General features: G+C 44.5%; 1 protein-coding gene across 1 annotated transcript in view; it reads left to right on the top strand.

Annotated features, from left to right (window-relative positions):
- Positions 1-3,882: 3,882 nt before the first annotated feature.
- The window catches only part of LOC307073070 (solute carrier family 12 member 9), a 70,938-nt gene continuing 53,954 nt past the window's right edge, over positions 3,883-20,866 (top strand). The window contains exons 1-6 of the mRNA XM_079732761.1: positions 3,883-4,469; positions 6,222-6,356; positions 7,614-7,751; positions 8,101-8,409; positions 8,745-8,852; positions 9,923-10,034. Of these exons, the coding sequence (XP_079588887.1) occupies positions 4,241-4,469; positions 6,222-6,356; positions 7,614-7,751; positions 8,101-8,409; positions 8,745-8,852; positions 9,923-10,034 (1,031 nt within the window). The 5' untranslated portion in view covers positions 3,883-4,240. The remainder of the gene's footprint in view (positions 4,470-6,221; positions 6,357-7,613; positions 7,752-8,100; positions 8,410-8,744; positions 8,853-9,922; positions 10,035-20,866) is intronic.

Raw genomic sequence — 20,866 nt, 5'->3', positions numbered from 1 at the left:
AATTGCACCGGATGCAAGATAGGGCCCAATGAGTTCTACACCAATGGTGACCCCAATCTATACATATTGAAGCTAATTTTATTTATTGATTGCTGTCAGGATTTAAGACATTTAAAAAAAAAAAGATAACAAAATGCTTCTAAAAGAATAATAATGCTGTGTTCTTTGCCCAAGTGTTTGTGGGTTTCAGATCTAAATATTAAATGGAGGAGTTGTTGTATTCTCCATCTCTCCTCTCCTCCTGGTCTCAGCCCGAGCCCCCAGGAGGGACCACTCCGGTACCCACCCCTGGGTCCCCGGCAGAGTGCCCCTCCCACCCCAGCCGGAGCCTCGGGGTGCTCCTGCAGCGATACCAGGCCCTCCTGGGGGGTAAACTGGACCACCTGGCCATCACCCTTCAGAACACCACCTGTCTCGACCGCTCATCGCGCCATAAACATGTGTGTAAATGTCCTTATCGAGCGTCAGTCAGGAGCAACCACTTCACTCCCCAGGAGAGAAAGAAGAGGAAAATTCATGTCATTGTTGGAGGACTGAAGTGCGTGGAAGTTGTTTGTGTGCACTGTGTGGTTGGACAAAGCTGTTCTCAGGAGGACAGCATTAAGGATAGATGTTTGGGACATTTTCATTATAGGAACATGTAAATAAACAGAATCAAACGACAATCATTTGGGCCAAATGTTTTGCTATAAATAATTATGTTCTGCCTGATATAAATCAGTAACGGATTTGGCGTCCGGCCTCTCCTGCTGTTACAAACGATGATACCAACTTAAGTCCTATGGATCGCAGAAAGAGGTGGGTTGCATGTTTGCAAAGGAATTGAAAACATGATTACAGGAACATTATATAAACATTACGTTGTCTTTTAAAGTGTGAAGCAATTCCATTGAACCAGGATATATCTTGGCCACAATCTGTGTTCTAACTACGGCCGTCCCCTCATTATATATAATGATGCTTACGATGGTACTCCAATGAAGTAGACAATAAAATAAGTGAAGTAACTGCTTTTGGAAAATTGTTATATTACAAAGTGGCGGAGCTAGAACATTTTCAGTGGCCAGGTTGAGACCAGAGATTATTTTTGGGTGGCACATAAATCTACATATGATATAAGGCATCTTGAAATTAAGGGAATATTTAAGGCATGTACACGCTGTAACTCTACATCATAATATTAATTCTTGTTGTGCAATTGTCAAATACACTTTTACTTTATCAATTTCTTGCAGTTACCTATGAGCTATTTTTTTCTTTTATTCTAAAACATCATAGGAGACTCAGAGACAGTTTTGTAATTGTTCACTTCTGCCTCATTTTAAATGTCACATTTCTAAAGGCCTCTTGTGTATAGATTGAACTCAGATTCTAAGACAAGTGCAGGTTGGTCTCAGCTTTTCAGGTCTGTTTCAAAAAACCCACCAACTTGACCTTCTGACCTAATACAGTAAAAGTAAAAAGTCAGAATGCATTGCATTATCAGAAAATAAATTACACAATTGCAAAACATACATTTTTTAAACTTTTGAATCCCTGCCTCTAACATATACAAAATACATCAACTAGCCATAGGTTCATCTTACAACAGTAGTTAACAATGAGTTGAACATCATCCATGGTAGATTTAAGGTAGGTCTTGACCAGTTTGAGCGTGGAAATGCTTCGTTCACAGGTAATTGTACTCACAGGTATGGCAATGGTACCTTTGCAAAACCTGAACAGCTCATGGAAAACCTCTTTAAACAGTGATGATCTTTGATTAATCAATGATCTTTGTAAATTCCACAATATTACAGGGCATCTATTCACCAGATGTTGACATAAGAGCCAGACATAAATCTGTTAAGTTTCTGCAAAAATGCAAAATTATATATATATATATATATTAGTGCTGTCAAGCGATTAAAATATTTAATCGCGATTAATCGCATCAATGTCATAGTTAACTCGCGATTAATCGCGATTAATTGCACATTTCTTTATATACTAAATATCCCTTGATTTCGTGCTGCTAGCCTTTTAATGAGATCAGAGTGTTGAGAAGGACAGTAATAAAATATATTTGGTAAGATGGATATAAGAAGAGACCCACAGTGAATTCAACCCGGTCCACTTGACATCAGGGAGGTGCATGACAGTGGTAGGCCTACCGTAAAACTTCAATAGCCCAGGCTTTTATTTGTTTCAATCACTGAACTTTCGAACAAAACTCTTGCTGATTAAAGGTGGGAAATACTACAACATTTATTATTTAAACCAGCATGAATATTCCTACCGTACGAAGGCCTATACACATTACCAGGCTATCGAATAACACCTACACACACACACGGCGGCGGAGTGGTAATCGGGAGAGCTGGGGTGGGCCGTTAACGTTTCGGGGCTATGGGGCTGATTACTGCGGGATAACAATATTGCGTTTATAAAAGTTTCTTGCAGCGCCGTCCGACAGCCTGAGCTGTGCGCCCACAACCTCTCACTCACTCAACAGCCGTAACACTCAAAAACTGTCAACGTCGCAACCAAGTCGATTTTGTCTAGAGGGGAGTAACTGAGCGGCCCCTTCCGAAGTGGTACAGCCCAGGTGGTCCTTGAACTGCGATTGGTCGGAAAGAGGTAACAGCTAATGACAACATTGAACTATAGTACCAGGCTCAAACAGAGTGACACACAAACACACACACACTTTTAAGGAGTTTTTGTGCGGCGTGCTTGTTGTTTTGTTTCCGGTGTAGCTAGATCCGGTATGGTTTTGGAGTTTTTCTTAAGTGACTAGTTGTTGCTAGACAGCAGGTGAAAAAACGACAATGTTTGCCAAACCAAAAGAGCGTTAATCGCGCGATAAAAAAATTAACGCCGTTAAAATTGGTTTGCGTTAACGCCGTTAATAACGCGTTAAACTGACAGCACTAATATATATAAAAAGTTAAGTTTGGGGTGGCCCCGGCCACCCCCTAGATCCGCCACTGATATTACAGCACTTAAAATAAAGTTGTGTGGAAGAGAGAGAGACTGGGGAGAGAGGGTGTGTGTGAAAGAGGGAGATAATGTGCGAAGTGAGACACATGAATTTTAATAAGATTAGACTGTTGATTTTATATTTGTTAATCTTTGTGTCTGACTACTACTTTCCACACGTCGTAAAACAAGCGTAAAAAATATCTTAATTTCAGTGCTGCTCGTGATCAGTATAGATTCGAACCCAAGATGGGCGCCACCTGATGGATCAGATCATATCATCACATCACCATCATAGTTTGCATTAAAACAAAACATGTCAAGTAGTTTGATAGAATGTATGTTTGATTATCTTGTTTGATGTGTTGAGTGAGGGTTGGAGAACGTCCAGAACCGTGATTCTCCTTGTGATGCCTCATGGTATGTGAGCACCGTGTTAACCACTTGGTTGTGGTCTTGAACGCCTAGCTCGACCCCTAGGGTTATTTAACATGTAGGACAGGATTAATGCACTACTAACACTGGGTTATTTAACATGTAGGACAGGATTAATGCACTGTAACACTGGGTTATTTAAAATGTAGGACAGGACTCATGCACTACTAACACTGGGTCATTTAACATGTAGGACAGGACTAATGCACTACTAACATTGGGTTATTTAACATGTAGGACAGGATTAACGCACTACTACCAATGGGTTATTTAACATGTAGGACAGGTTTAACGCACTAACACTGGGTTATTTAACATGTAGGACAGGACTAACGCACTAGCACTGGGTTCAGAGGAATGTTGCAGGGCGGAAAGGAGGTCCACGTCACGTGACCTGAGTCAACAGGCTGGAGCCCCGCGGTGTCACATGACCGGACCGTGCGTCTCGGGACGCTTTGACTGACAGGACGACAGACAGACGGACGATGGAGGACGTGATGGTCTCGTGGGTTATTGATTCGCTTCCACACGTCGTTGACTTTATCTCGTAAAGTGTGTTCTTTCGCTGAAAAGCGGAAACTATTGCTACTCTTTATAGATAGGCGGGCAGGTTGGAGCCGGTAGCCCACATCCTACTGTACTGTTGTGGAGGAGAGACTGTTATAGATAGATAACAGATAATACATAGAAAGACCATCCGCCTATTGGCCGCATTTGAGACGATGGAGCATTTTACGCATTTGTGCCTTTGGTGAGCGCGTTACGCATGGTTACACATGCCCTACAGAGTCCCGTCAGACAGCCAGGGGAACTTGTTCAGCTCTGAAGCTCACGGAGGGTCGACATGTCGGAGAAGACCCCCCTCCTCCACTACCGTCTTTCCGAGGCCAGCTGCAGCGAGGCACCCGCGGGGGGGCTGCCGGCGCCCCCGTCCCGGGACAAGGGGCAGAGCGCGGCCGGTCCCAGACGGGGGCCGGCGAGCACCAGTCAGCCCAAGAAACTCAACACGTTCTTCGGCGTGGTGGTGCCCACCCTGCTGTCCATGTTCAGCGTGGTGGTCTTCCTCAGGATAGGTAAGTGATGCTGCTGGGATGTGACTTCATCAGTCGCTCATCATCATCATCTCAACATCCACAAAAAAACAAAGCATAGTTGTTCTTCGAATTGGAAGTGTTTATTATTTTGGTTGAGCATTAAGAACCAAACTGAAATCAGGCCTGTGTTGGTGGAAGCCTTCTTACTGCAGCGTAACCGATGTCTTGATGTGCTTCAACAAGTCAAGTTAATAGTAGGGACAATCTGTGGTAACCATCAAACTTATGACCAAATGTGTGAGATGTAGCTCCGGATAGAATCACACATACATCCGCGCAGCAGCACACAACATGCCTTGTTTTGCATTCCAGTCAGATGTGTGATTGGAAGAGCAGAGCCTGCATGTCTCAGTCGGTAATCAGGTTCGCATGACACCCTTTCCACGGTGCTTCACACATCATACTGCTAGTACAGTGTTTAGAGGATTCACAGTAACATCAGATTCATATCCCTCAAACTCACAGGAAACCATTCAGACAAATTACAACATATTGTTTTGTTGTCGTAAACCGTTAACATCCTTAAGTACTATCCTCTGACTAAACTCTGTGTGTGTGTTTGAGAATGTGGTGGTGGTTAAGGAGGAGGGGGAGGGGGGGGTTCTGATCACCCCCTTGCTCGCCCCAGGTCTCGTGAGACTCAGCTGCTGTTTTGGCCCTCACACACACACACACACACACACACACACACACACACACACACACACACACACACACACACACACACACACATGCACACACACACACACACACACACACACACACACACACACACACACACACACACACACACACGCACACACACACACACACACACACACACACACACACAGGCACAGGCACACACACACAGACACAGACACACAGACACACACACCATTACTACCTAAACCCGCAAACATATTTAGCACACACACTTAACCTACAAACATATACTCACATTGTGTGTACACACACACACACACACACACACACACACACACACACACACACACACACACACACACACACACACACACACACACATTATTTTACACCGAGCAACAGAAATGAAAGTGTTTTATAAAGGAAGTACAGTAGTTGTGGGGAATAACAGGTGGTTTCATTGTGGATGTGAAAAATTATTTGCAACCCTCAAACTTCCCCTTTGTGAACGCCTCCTAACTCCTCCTCACTGACACTGTTTGGGCTGAACCACCACTCACATCAGCAGATTAACAAGCTCTCTCACATGCAAACTACCCCTGGACCCTATGGAATAACTATCGTACTGAAATGAATTAGATAGATCTGAGAAAAAAAAGTGGTACATTAAAAAGTACTTTACTTAAAAAAAAAAAAAACTAAATCTGCATACTTGGCCAAAATGTCTTTGATTTGCAAATTCTGAACAAAGGCTAATGAACAACAGCAATCTTTATCAGTTTGTCTTTAATGGTGGTTGAAAACCACCGTGTCTGGGCACCTGCCAGTTCGGTCAAAGTTAACTTCTGTATTTTACTACGCTAATGACACACTCTCTCCCTCTCTCTGTTCCCCCCGCCTCTCTCTCTCTCTCTCATTGTTCCCCTCTCTTTCTCTCTCACTTTCTCTCTCTGTCCCACTGTCTCTGTCTCTCTCTGTCTCTCTCACTGTCTCTCTCTGTCCCACTGTCTTCTTGTCTCTCTTTCTCTCTCTCTCTCTCTCTCTCTCTCTGTCCCACTGTCTCTTATCCGTGTTTCTCTCCTCTAGGCTTCATGGTGGGGCAGTGTGGTCTGTACCAGGCCATAGCCATGTATGTGGTGGCCTACTTCATCATCAGCATGACGGTGCTCTCAGTCTGCGCCATCTCTACCAACGGGGCCCTGGACGCCGGGGGGGCTTACTGTATCCTCCAGCTGAGACCCACCTTGTAGAACCACCACCACCCTTAGTACCATGCAGAGATGTTCTGTAAAGGCCTACATTATATAGGATGTATTTGAGCCAACTTGCATGAAAGGAATTCATTTCATAGTGACCACTACACAAGAGCCTTGAATGGCTAGATCTGCTCCAGAATAGGACCCGATAGTGGGGGTGTTCGTGGGTTCATAAACACAGGGATACCCAATGTGTTGTACATGAAACAGCTGCTGGACTTTTACTCCAATGGTTGTGAAAAATAAACAAAATAGAAAAAAAACAATTCCAGCACAATTTGATTCATAGAGAAGTATGGCAAGAGATGATCGCTGCAGGTCGCTTCGCAGAACGAGTTCCTTCGGAGTGCAGATGGTATCACTTTTTTAAATCAGCCAAATTATATAATACATATATTGTCCCTGGAGTCAAAAGGTAATTATTGCAGGTTCAAAGTACAGCTCATAGAAAAGGTTTTAGGCCTCCACTCTGAGGCGGAGAAAATGGTTGTAAATGTTGTATAGACACCACTGGGTCCGCAGGAGCAGGTGTGAGGTGGGTTGTAAAACGTTGTCAAAGCACACCAGCACACAAAACAATCACTGGAAAAGCGTTCATAGCAGATGGTAGATATTTAATATAGCATCGCATTTTATATAGATCCACCCCGTTTACCAACTTGATATATTGAAGTAAAAAAATAAGACATCAATTTTCACCCGCACCTGGTCACAACCTAACAGAACAGGGTTTAACTGAAGACGGGGTTTGAGGGTTTTCTAACTATTTAAGGTGCAGAAGTTCCTGAAGATGGCAGATAGAATATGAGAGCCAGGACATAATGCACATAATAATAATGTGTTTTCTTCACATAAGGAGCATTGTGCAAATGGGGTAATGGACACCATTACATGTATCATACAACTTCCTTGTAAGACCATTGTTGTTCACAAACAGGAAAGGGATTGTCTGTATCCCAACAAAAGGGGAACAGTAACTAGCATTGTAGATATTTTAGCAGGGTTATATCAAGAAAGAAAGATAAGTGAAGTGACACACACACACACACACACACACACACACACACACACACACACACACACACACACACACACACACTTACATTTATATGTAATAAGTTAGGCATCCCTACTCCCCACTATCAGCTCTTCACAAACTGCAAAGCATCCTTTTTTCGATATGTTTACCTGTGGAGCTGTTTGTAGCCTTAACCTGACCCAGACATGATAAGTCGAGCCCTTGGCCCGGAGTTCGGGGGCAGCATTGGCCTCATGTTCTTCCTGGGTAACGTGTGTGCCAGTGCCCTCTTCGTGTTGGGGCTGGTGGAGGCCATTGAGTCCACTTTTGGCATGCCTGAAGGTAAGGCGGGCCCACCACCAGGTTGTAGCAAGAGGGGTCCTCAAGGCCGTTTGCTAGCTTAGCTGTGAAACTCTCTTGTGTTCTCACAAACCGCAAGTTAGTCACCTACTGCCTTACTTTGTTTAATGACATGCATAAGGAATATGAATCGATAGATATTGTTTCAAATATTTAAGCCTAATTATGAATCAATAGAGATTGTTTCAAATATTTTGGCCTTATTTCAGAGCCATTGTTTCAAATAAAAAACGTTATTACATTTATTGCAGAAAGAATCTAACAATGGAGGCATGTGTTTTTTGCAGTGCAGTATCCCTTTCACACACTGTTATCCCCCCCTGTCCACCAGACGGCACCTTGCCCCTCTCCCCCCACCAGGTGCTCCCGTCGGGGTACTGGTGGTCCCTGTTGTACGGTACGGCCGTGGCTCTGCTCTGCCTGCTGGTGTGCCTGGTGGGCGCCAACATCTATGCCAGCGCCACCTTCCTCATCTTCTTAGTGGTCATCCTCTCGCTGGGCACCGTGTTCGTCAGCTTCTTCTCTGTCAGGCCGCACAACGTCACGCTTCCCGGCTCCGCCTTCCTGCCCGGCAACACCAGCAGCCCCGTGGCCCGCTTCACCGGCTTCAAGCTGGACACGCTGCTCGGAAACCTGGAAGGTGTGTGTGTGTATGTGTGTTTAAGGTAATAAGCCTTAGCATGCTATGTCAAAGAGAGACTTTGTTTTTTTCTCCATTGGTCCCATTAAATCAAATGCTTGGCTCTTGTTTGCAGAAACAGTTGATGTGCCAGATGTTGATTGTTTCACAACACGTGTGTGAAGAAGTATTCTCTTATATTAGCATGAAGCATGAAGTTCCCCTTTTAAGTTGCAGCCCCCCCCTCCCCCCCACTGGTGTTCCTGGTCATGTTTGACCGCCCTATACTGTCTATGGTTCAATATGCCCTTCAATTCTTTGTATATAATGTGGGTTTTCTTTCTTCCTTCTCTCAGCTGGATATGTGGTGGACTACACCACAGGGAGGATGATGAACTTTGCTACTGTCTTCGCTGTCGTGTTTAATGGCTGCACCGGCATTATGACTGGATCCAACATATCAGGTACTGCCAACGGTGTGTGTGTGAATTCGTTTTCATGAGGCAGTCCCTTAATCATTGATGTGATTAGCCTTTTTGACTCAATGCCTGATCACCAATGTACAACAACATTTTAGTTTGGAATGAACGGCTTCAGGGAAAATGTAAAGCATGCCAAATGCTTCACCCACATTCTGATGTCACTCCTGAGTGACTCTTTGCATAATTGTTAGGAAGGGGAAAAGGGTGCGTGTGTGTGTGTTGCTCTTCAGCTTGTGTGTGTGTGTGTGTGTGTGTGTGTGTGTGTGTGTGTTTGTGCGTCTCTGTGACCAGCTTGGATCTGTGGTTGACTTAAGGCCCATTCACACCCTACGGTAAATACGGATAGGAACCCTTTCGTCCGGTCCCGGAGGTCGTTTCGTCCATCAGTAGGTCCATCGCCTCTGAGCTTACGAATCCGGAGTGCTCCGGGAAAAACGGAGCAATACCAACGGAAATCGAGACGGCAGTATAGAGTCAGAAGTCCAACTATTCGCGAAAATAGAGAGTAGTATTATATCCAAGATGTATATATATATTGTATTTAACGTTTTATACTTATATTATAGAATATACCTGACCTTTTTATTTTATTGTTCACCTGCTTTGGCAATGAGTTGTAACTGGTCATTTAAAAATGGCGCAACACTTTGAGGAGATAATGTGCGGGTTGGTGAGGGGTGTCACATGCCACCGCCGTGTAGGCCTAATCTTTATGCGCCTTTTTTTTTGCCGATATCGGATGACACAAAGCAATATCTTCTCTACAGATGCCATGTTTGCGATTGTCGATGCCGGTAATTTGTGACACAAGAGTCACTGCCCTCTAGAGAATGTATTGCGTAACTTCCATAACAACGCTGAAACCGGACGGAGGTATGAAGGGTAGTCCCGGAGACAACATTTGGTACGGACGGACGAATTTCGTCCGGATCCGGAGGTATGAATCGGCCTTTAGCGTGACGTATTTGTGTGTGTCAACAGCTTGTATATGTGGTTGAGTTAATGTGTTTGTGTGTGTGTGTGTGTGTGTGTGTGTGTGTGTGTATGCCCAGGGGACCTGAAGAACCCTAGCTACTCAATCCCTCGTGGGACCATCACCGCCGTCATCTTCACCTTCATCATCTACAACCTGCTGATGGTGATGGCGGCTTGCACCTGTGACCGGTGAGGGACAAGCACACACATGAACAGACGCACACACACACGCACGCACGCACGCACGCACGCACGCACGCACACACACACACACACACACACACACACACACACACACACACACACACACACACACACACACACACACACACACACACACACACGTGTCAGGGTTCGTCAGGGAGGCCCTCAGCCAGGTCAGCCAGGACTGGCTCCTGATTGGTCATTATCCTCACAGAGCCTTGTCCTGTCTAAGGGCGCACTCACACTAGGCCATCTGTACCGTGTCCAAGTCCGTTTGACATCTGTACTGTACTCAAGTACGATTGCCCACCCCTCCCCCCCTGCTGTGCCGCTGGCCTGTGCTCACACTAGACAATCTCAACTGGGCCTGAGTACGGCTGCCTCTTGTACATACGTCATCACGTCGTAGTACGTCATCACCAAGCGTGCGCTGCTTAGTAGAACAACAATGGAGAACAACACAGAGAACACAATTGACACTTTACTGACTTTGTTGCTTATTTGGAGCCGTTCTACTCAGATACAGCCCTCTCTCACTGAGCGTTTTTACACTGCCAAATATTCAGTTTTATGCACGCGGTTTTTCGCGGCACGGCTCGCGCGTTTACACTTCCCAAGGTAAATTGCCTGCTTGAGCTAAAACCTTTATTTAACTCCCGGACCCTGCACACATTGGCGGTTTATTGGGTTTCATTCTGTTGTAAATGCGACCGCTCCGCTGTTACGGGGGGGGGGGGCTTGGGTAGAGGTGTTGCTGCGCTGTCTCCACAGAGACAACGCAGCGATATGATCACGAGCAGTTCTAACTGGAGAGAAAGTGAAATCCACGAGCTGCTGATCATGTGAGAGAAGGTGATGCAGTCGTATTAAACAAAGACGTTCAAAGATGGTGCGATCTACGAGAGAGACGCAGAGGAACTGTCCTTACAAGGCTTTTTGTCGTGATAAAAAACAAGTTGTCAGCAAAATAAAGAATATATTGGCGTTTTTGTACTTGTAAATAGTTAATCGCATTTGTAGCCTACACTCAGACGTGAACTTATTCTTGCATGTGGGTGTCTTCATTCATAAAAAAAAAAAAAACATTGGGATTATGCAAATTACTCTAAAGAGTTCTAGACTCCGTGCGCAGCCCCGCCTTCTCCAGTGAACCAAGAAAGCCTGCGCTGTGATGAACGGGGGATTTTTTATTAAACAATCAACTTCGCTATTGCACCAACGTGAACCCACTTGTGAACCAGTTGCCACCATGTTTATTGTTTAACTTGTGTGCTCAGGCCACGGAATTGAACTGTACTTGAGTACGGTTGGCGTGCTCAAACTAGCAAAACGATCTAGACTTTAGGGGTGCACTTGGTGTCAAACGGACTATACAGATGGCCTAGTGTGAGTTCACCCTAAGACATGCACTGGCATCAAGGGGTGGACATGAGGCTTGTTGGACGCGACACACTTAATTGCTTTCACAGGACACAACAAACAGATTTGCAGCTCAGTCCAAAAACACAGTGTGTAAAACAGATACTGTTTTAGGCCATGTCCACACGGATACGATTTTTGTGTAAAAATGCGGAAGTCTTGCACGTTTGGGCGAACGTCCAGATGGACCCGGCATTCTCAGTGCCTGCAAACGCACTCTTTTGAAACCAGTCCCCAGGGAGAAGGAGATACGCAAATGATGACATTGTTAGTTTTCCGTCTAATTTGTTTTTGTTTGATTTGATTTGAATTATTTTCCTTGGAAAATGTAATTACTACCTTATCTGCTCTACAAGGTTTAACAACTGCTGTTGTTGCTCTTGGAGAACAACAATGCGGAGAAAGATTGTTTTTGTCCGTGTGGACAGGGCCTTAAGCTGTGGCGGATTTTGTTTCTTTTTTTGTTTAGAACGTGCACAGTTGGCAACGTGCACAGTGTCTTAACTTGTCTCAACGCGTTTGCACCCGGTGCAAAGCTTTTTCCCTCGCAGCAAACTTGCGCAACTACACTCGCGCAACTACATAACTACACACGCAACTAAAAGCAGAGACGTGTTCCGGCGCAAATGATACATGGAGCCAGGGGCGTAGGAACAAGTTAAACATTGGGGGGGACACATATCGGAAACCTGACAGATCCGTTAATGGTTTGAACAGAAATATGTCATAAATTAACTACACTGAAAAAAATCACAAATATATTTTATTCTACTAAAAAGATACATTTGTAAATGTAAAGGAAAACACATTTTGAATGGCAGTAATGAACTGATGAATATCAAATCAATTCTTTAATTGCACGCTCAATCATCCAGTTTTTTAGAATAGGAAGCGGTGACAAGACGCTGTGTTGCGCTTTCAAAATAAAATAAAATATTTATTTTATAATTTTTAGGTGTAATAATGTAAGTAACTGCGCCACTGACCGGGGCAAACCTCGTCTAAATGCCCTAGCGGATAGCGCAGTTGGTGTTGCTATTTCGACGTGCCTAGGCAGGTCGGAACTGTAACATAAGCTTACACACGTAGGCTATACAAGGCCATAACTTTTAGGATTGATGAGTATTTGATTGTGAGAAAACATGTTTTTCTTCCTTTGGAGGGAAAGAGGCTTCAGAAGGGGTGTTCGCAGACAGTACAGTGCACCCTCTTGTTATATATAGACATCAACAACTGAAATTAACTTGTCGTGCTCCACAAAACGAAATTCAAACCATAGCCTTTCAATTGGGATATTTTCTTCGACTACAGAAGGAGTGTGCGCAGATACTTGGCTCAGTGTCTCTCTCTATGGCTCCCTCTCTCTCCTTTCCACTGTGTTTTTAGAATTTATATCGATATAACGAGAAAAGATGTAATGAATGATGTAAACTCAAACGCCAAGAAAATAAAGGCTCCATGGTTATAATAATTTGAATGTTATTAACCGAATACGCCCTTTAACCTTATACATACATCTAGTCTAACTCTATATACAAGTCCAATGTATGATATGCAGTACGTATAGCCTAATTTTTATATTATAAATATTTTAATATTGTCTGGTTATACCTGAACCACGCTTCCACATTGGTGGAAGTGGATTTTCAATGGTCAGATATAGGGGTGTAACGATACATGTATTCGTATTGAACCGAATCGGTATGGACGCCACGGTTTGGTGCATGGATTTACACAAAGAATACACAGTATAAAATTAAATAAAACTGGCGTGCGAATTAATTAATGTAATGCCGAACTAATGTTAGATCCGCGATCTTCAGGGACAACTGAGACGCCTGAAAGGGTGCCGGCAAGTTCGAGCTACACACGCAGTCCGTTGTTTGGTCGACAGAATCGCACTTTCGTGAGACAGGGGGATAATAAACAAAGACATTGTCCGCAAGGTATTTCTGGACAATGGCGAAAGCTTCTTTATTGAAGAAAATGTTGCACAAAAGTTTGCCGTCGTTGTTGGACGTCCTACATGGTTGATCTTTGCTCATTGTGCGCGCTCTTCTTTTTTGCCGCAGTCCGGTTTTATAGTTTTATAACTGATTGTTATAAAGTTACGGATGGAGTCTGGAGGTGATGTGGGGTACTTGTTTACTGTTTACATCTTAGATTACACTGTTCAGGCTGTTGCAGCTAGCTCAGGGGAGAGACTGTATGACACTAGGTGATACAACCTGAGACAATAAAAAAGAATTGCCTTCTGCATTTTTGTTTTTTCTTTTCCCTTCATTGAAGCAAACCGTGATGTCTGAACCGAGGTATGAACCGAACTGTGACTTCAGTGTACCGTTACACCCCTATTCAGATACAGGTCTTGTTATAACGATAATTGAATAAAAGCTACATGGTCTACTTATAATATTATAACTAAATAATTGTATATTTATATTTATGTATATATATATAATATTATAAATATATATATAATATATATATTTTAATTAATTAATTAAATATTAAACAAATGCATTTCAATCTGGAGATTTTTTTCGACTTCAGAAGAGGGGGCGGTCCGCGCAGTGCACGCTCTAGTTACGGATTAGTCGAAAAAACAATCCGATTTATCCGATTTTTTTTTTTTAAACCCAGTCTCACACCAGAATGTAGAATAATTGCGTCGGTCCACAGCGGAAAACGCATTACAATAACGGCTCTAAACATGTGACACGCCTACGTTTTTTGGCCAGGTTGATGGTGGTTTTTATTCAACGCTCATTCACATCAGAGACGATAGGATGCTGGCACGTTTGGCTGCCACTCGCTCTGAAAACTTTAGGTTCTTTGATGCTGCTTTGCTATTTTTCGCCAGCTAGCTACCTACTTTTTCGACCTGCCTTTCAATCGTCTGACCATAACGAATTACAGATAACCTACCTACCTTCCTGGATCTCTCAAACAAACCTCCACGGTGGTACTAGGCTACTGCTTCAGCACCCCATAATGTACCATAATGAATTACGGATAACCTACCTACCTACCTGGATCTCTCAAACAAACCTCCACGGTGGTGCTAGGCTAATGCTTCAGAACCCCTCTGTGCGTTAGCTTGGACACTTACCAGTTTCGAAGGACTTCTGCTACAGGATCCATCGCTGTAACCTGGTCGAAGGTAAACCCGGGCGGGCTTCCACCTGTACCTGCGGTTGCGTTGGTCCTCTGCTCTGGCCGGGACCGCTGTCTTCCTTTCGAACCAACCCAGCGCCAATCTGGCAGACGTCCTTCATCTCCGCTCAGTTGAGGGTAGAGATCCGGGCAGGTTTCCACCTCTCTCGTGCGGTTAAGTCAGGCTAGTCTCTCGAGCTACCACGCTGTGGTTGATGATCCTGTTCCACCATCTGTCTATTCGCCTGTTACAGCCACCATCCACCTCCAGCAGCGTTTGCTTCTTCACAGCCTCGGCCATGGCACTTCGTTACACACCCATGCAGCTCTGCCAGCTTATTCCCCAAATGCCTCCTTCAACTGAAGTCATCAACACACTAAAGAACTCTCTACTTCTTCTCCATCCCTGTTACATTCACAGAGGCTCCCGCCGCAAGTTTATGTACAATTCTACTGCTATAAACACTATTCCATCGCTGTGGTCTGATCGCAGTTAAAACACACCACTTCCTCATCGCATCCTCACAACAACACACGTCATCAGAACGACTCAAGCGTGAACACTTTCGTCCTCCACCCAATCCCTACTTCCGCCCTATAAATTTCAAAACAAAAGTATCTTAAACTCGCCCTCTTCAACACAAGATCCCTCAACAATAAAAGTCTCATTCTCAATGAAATTATCACTGACAAGCAACTTGACCTTCTCTGCCTAAATGAAACTTGGCAAAAACCCTTGACTACAGTTTGCACTCAACCAAACTACCCCTGCTGGATATTCTTACCTGGACAACCCACGCTCTGAGGGCAGAGAAGGGGGTATTGCTGCTGTTTACCATCAAGACCTCCAACCCCACCCACTCTCCAACCCTGCTTCTCCATCATTTGAAAACCTGGCTTTTAAACTACCCGGCCCCAAATCCTTGTCATTTCAATAATCTACCGCCCCCCAAAACCCAACCCATCATTCCTACCAGTTCTCTCAGTGAATTCATCAATGCACTATCTTCAATCTCGCCATCTGTTTTACTTCTCGGCGATTTCAACCTCGACATTGACTCCCCGGAATGTAAAAATGCTATGGACTTTCTGGACCTACTCAGCTGCTCTAGCTTCACCCAACACATCAACTTTCCCACCCACAACCATGGACACATCCTAGACCTGGTTTGATCCACTGGCCTCCACATCCACAATGTTTCCATCACTGACCTCTCCATCTCCGACCACCTAGCCATCACACTTGTCATTGACATTCCCCCCCCAAACCCAAACAGGACTGCACAATCACTTTCCGCAACCTTAAATCCATCTGTCCAGCCTCTCTCTCCATCTGCATATCAAACACTCTCGCTGGCCTCACCCTTCCTGTAAATCCAGCCCCCATGGACCTCGTCAACATCTACAACAACACACTGTCTACCTCCCTCAACAAACTAGCCCCCCTGAAAACCAAATCTGTCATGTTCACTCACTCTGCCCCCTGGTTCAACCCGGAACTTCACAAACTCAAAAAACAACTGATACAACTAGAATGACTACATAAGATAAACGGTCTCACAGTACACGCCCTCGCCTACAGAGAGCACATGCACCTCTAGAAATCAGCACTCAATTAAGCCCGTTCTGTCTACTTCTCTGGCATTTTCATTCTAGATTCTCCAACCCAGGCACTCTGTTTTCCACCATTAATAAACTCCTCAAACACCAGGACAACATCTCATCCTCATTCACTCCGGAGAAATGAAACAACTTCCTATAATTTTTCCACTCCACCAGCTTTCCATCTTCTCACCCATAACCACAGCAGACCTCTCCAAAATACCCTCCACCATGAAATCTTTCACCTCCCCCCTGGACCCCATGCCCTCTGAACTCGTCAAAGCCTGTTTAACCTCTCTCGCCCCGCTCATCACAGACACAATCAACTCCTTGCTTAACTCTGGCACCGTTCCCCCACCTATTAAGCTTGCTGCCATCACCCCCCTCCTTAAAAAACCTGGCCTTGACTCCGACGACCCCAACAACATCAGACCCATCTCCAACCTCCTCTCATGTCATGACTCCATCATCTTCAGCCATCTGCAATCCAATGGCATCACTGACTCTGCCCTCTCTTAGTTCACCTCCTACCTGTCTGATAGATTCCAACACATCTCCATCAACAACCACAAATCCCACACCACCCCTGTCTAACACGGAGTCCCCCAAGGCTCAGTGCTTGGCCCTAACCTCTGCATCCTCTACATGCTCCCACTAGGTCACATCACCCCTCCGCCATGGTCTTCAATTTCACTGTTACGCCAACGATACCCAACTGTACATCACCACCACAGCCATTACTCCTGCCATCCTCTCCACTCTTACCAACTGCCTCACTGACATCAAAACCTGGATGTACCACAACTTTCTTAAAGTCAACGGCAATAAAACCGAAATTATCATCTTTGGCCCAAAATCCATCCTCCCCACCTCCCAGAACTTCTCACTTTGCATCGATAGTCACTCTGTCAGTCCTTCTTCCCTGGTCAGAAACCTCTGCATCATCATGGACCCCCCCGCTCTCCTTCAAGTCACACATAAACAACATCAGAAAAACATCCTTTTTCCACCTCCGCAACATTGCACGCCTTCAACCCACTCTCTCATCCTCAGCCGCCGAAACACTAATCCATGCCTTCATCACCTCCAGACTCGACTATTGCAATAGCTTCCTTTATGGCCTCCCCTCAACTGTTCTTCAAAACTGTAATATGTTCAAAACTCATTGGCTTCCCATAAAACAACGCATCAATTTCAAGATCCTCCTCACCACCTACAAAGCCCTAAACAACCTTGCACCCTCGTACTTAACAGATCTCCTCCATCGCCACTCCCCCACTCGCCGCCTACGCTCCACTGATGCCAACCTTCTCACCCCCATCACCAAGACCAAGTACCACACCCTGGGGGACAGAGCCTTCGCCATCGCCGCCCCTACCCTCTGGAACTCCCTCCCTCTGGCCATCCAAAACTCTGATACACTCCTTTCATTCAAAAGTCAACTCAAAACCCACCTCTTCAGGACCACCTACAACATCTGACAAATCATCCTCCACCATCTTCCATCCTCTCTCCCTCTCTCTCTCTCTTAATGTCTTGAGTGTCTGTACTGTCTGTATGAATTCCTTTTTGTAAAGTGTCTTTGAGTACTTAGAAAAGCGCTGTAAAAAAACAAGCTATTATTACTATTATTATTATTCTTTTCAATGGGCCTGCGTCCAAGTCAGTCGACTGTCATGGTTGTTATGGTGGTTGCCGTCCACCATTTTTTTTAAGTTGCTGTCTAGTGGCTAGTTACACCACCCTGAGAGATGTGCATGGACAGATTTTGTGGTGAAACTACCTATAACCTATTTGTGAAAGAAAAACACCAAGCTCATTGATTTAACGAGGCAGGGTTATTTGAAACAATTAATTTAGTTATCATGTGTGAGAGGTCATTCCTCCTCCCGAGTGTGCTTTCTATTTATGTCTAGTGTACCCCTACTGTCCACAAGCACTCCCCACCCACTCCCCATATCGTTATGGAGAACTGTTGCCACGGTCCAGTTGTGGTGGTGTCATATATATGAAAGAGGGCATTCAAATATACTACAATGATCAATTAGTAGGCCGAAGCCCTAAAGGAAGTGATGCAATAGGTGACTGAGTCAAGGTCATTTACAATAGAGATTCCATTTACAATGAAATCTTTTATATCAAACAGGGTCTCAAAGGACGCATACAATTATCAACTTGGGGGCTCCAAGTTGATAGCAGGCTCACATAGCTGTTGGCTGGAGGGAGGGGGCATGACAGGGCCATTTCTGCACACCAAAAGGATCTTATGAATTAATTAAAGAACAAATTGAAGGACTTATCTTCCGAGTAGAGGCTGCAGTCCTCAGCTCTCTAGCTGAGCCAATCCAATTCAACAAAGTGTTTTAGTGACTAATGGCTAATGTAAACCTCTTGTATCTGATAATAAAACTGATAGCAGCCTCAAGTCCTGGTAACGATTAACCTTATGATATTAAGGACATGCACACAGGTTTGACGTCCACATTCTCCTCTGCCCCGCCCGTAACACGGGTGGAGCAGTAGAGACATCAGGGTGGAGACGTCTCTCACGTCTGGGGAGTGAAATCCTTTAAATCTCCTGATGTCAAGGTGGCGCAGCAACAAGCAGAGCCCTAAACATGATGAGTTTCCCTCTGCTGGGCACACATACACACACACATGGCTACAAACACAGCCATAAGTGTTTATACTTAGGAATGTGTGTAAATATAAGCACACCTCTATGAGGGGCCGCTTGGGACAGAATTCATACTTGGACACTATTATACACTATTAACACTATTGTAATCTCGCATATACACCTGTATACTGTATACACACACACACTATCATACTCCTTTTACATGTATGTATGAGATGTATAGTCGTGTATGTGAGAGTATAGTAGTGTATGTGAGAGAGTATAGTTGTTTATGCAAGAGAATATAGTAATGTGTGTGAGAGAGAATAGTATTGTGTGTGGGAGAGTATAGTAGTGTGTGTGAGAGTTTGACCGAAACAGAAGTGAGTTTGACAGAATAGGCCGTAGCTTCTGGCGCTCAAAATACTGCGCTGTCATTTCACTCTTGAATCTCCAGCGATGTTGTTATGCTGCTTGCGTGGCCGCCTGAGTTTGAGAGAGGCTTCCTCTTGTGACCGCCAATTCATTCTCAAACATGGCCAGTCTGTGTTGTGGAAGTACCAGAGACATCAGAAAAAACAACGCAGTCGTTTAGGATTCATAATATCACCCGTTCTATAAAATATTCTAATCTAGAAACCTCCGGGAACTCCGGCGTGAGTCCAGGAGCTCTATATTTAAATAATATAAGATGATATAATATATAGATATCTTTATAATATAATATTGTAGCGTCACAGGGTTTGGGAGATGGGGGCGGGCCTTAGCGGGGAAGCTCTCGTGGGGATTCGGCTTGCAGGATTTGTTGTGGTTACCGGCGTTGTCGTGGTTACCGGTCCTGTGTGTTTGGATGGTTTATTAGCGGTGGTATCTAATAAATCGCTATCTAAGCAATACTTCATTCACTGCTTCTTCCTTGGTCATTACAATTGAACCACGACATGGAGGAGAAAGGGCGTTGTTGACGTTTGCGGACTCCCGGAGCTCCTCCGGCCGGGACCGGGTGCTCAGCTCCTGGGGCCGGCGGGACCTCCTGCACCTCCTCGCCGGAGGAGCTCCGGGAGTCCGCAAACGGCAACGATCCCTTTCTCCGTCGTGGTTCAATCTGGATTTCAGATTGATGTGGAAGGACCAGAGACGTCCGAGAACCTGGTACTTCCACAACAGGTAGAGACTGGCCGTGGTTGAGAATGAATTGGCGGTCACAAGAGGAAGCCTTTCTCAAACTCAGGCAACCACGTGAATAAGCGACCAAATATTTTTTTCGCTTGAGTTTCAAGAGTGAAATTACAGCGCAGTATTTTAAGCGCCAGAAGCAACCGCCTCTTCTGTCAGCCAATCAGGAACTGAGGAATCAAACTCACTTCCGTTTCATTCAAACTCACTTCCTTTTCATTCAAACTCACATCCTTTTCATTCAAACTATCTTCCGTTTCATTCAAACTAACTTCTGTTTCATTCAAACTCTCTCACACATTCTACTATAGTCTCTTGCATTTACAACTATACTCTCTCACACACGCTACTATATTCTCTTGCATAAACATCTATACTCTCACACACACTACTATACTCTCTCACATACGCTACTATTCTCTCTCACACACTACTATATTCTCTTGCATAAACAACTAAACTCTCTCACATACACAAGTATACTCTCTCACATACACTACTATTCTCGCTCACATACACTACTATACTCTCTTAAATACACTACTATTCTCTCTCGTATAATAGTGTGTGTGTATGAGTATACTGGTGTATATGCGAGTTTATAATAGTGTGTGTAAGACCAAGTATGAATTCTGTCCCAGAAGGCCCCTCATACACCTCGTACGGACCGGACCGAATCTAGTGGTAGAATAGTGATATTCAAAAGCAAAAAGCAAAGCATTTAAGAGTGTCAACTTATGCTTGAAGCAATCAACATCCACATACGTCCCGTGTTTCCTTTATTCAGAAAACATTCAATTACTCCTTTGTCTAATTTTAAACCGATACATTGGTGTCAAACCCT

This window comes from Pollachius pollachius (assembly GCF_949987615.1).
Source record: "Pollachius pollachius genome assembly, chromosome: 3".
Classification (NCBI taxonomy): domain Eukaryota; kingdom Metazoa; phylum Chordata; class Actinopteri; order Gadiformes; family Gadidae; genus Pollachius; species Pollachius pollachius.
Note: the sequence above shows the minus strand (reverse complement) of the source record. Positions and strands in the feature narration are given on the sequence as shown.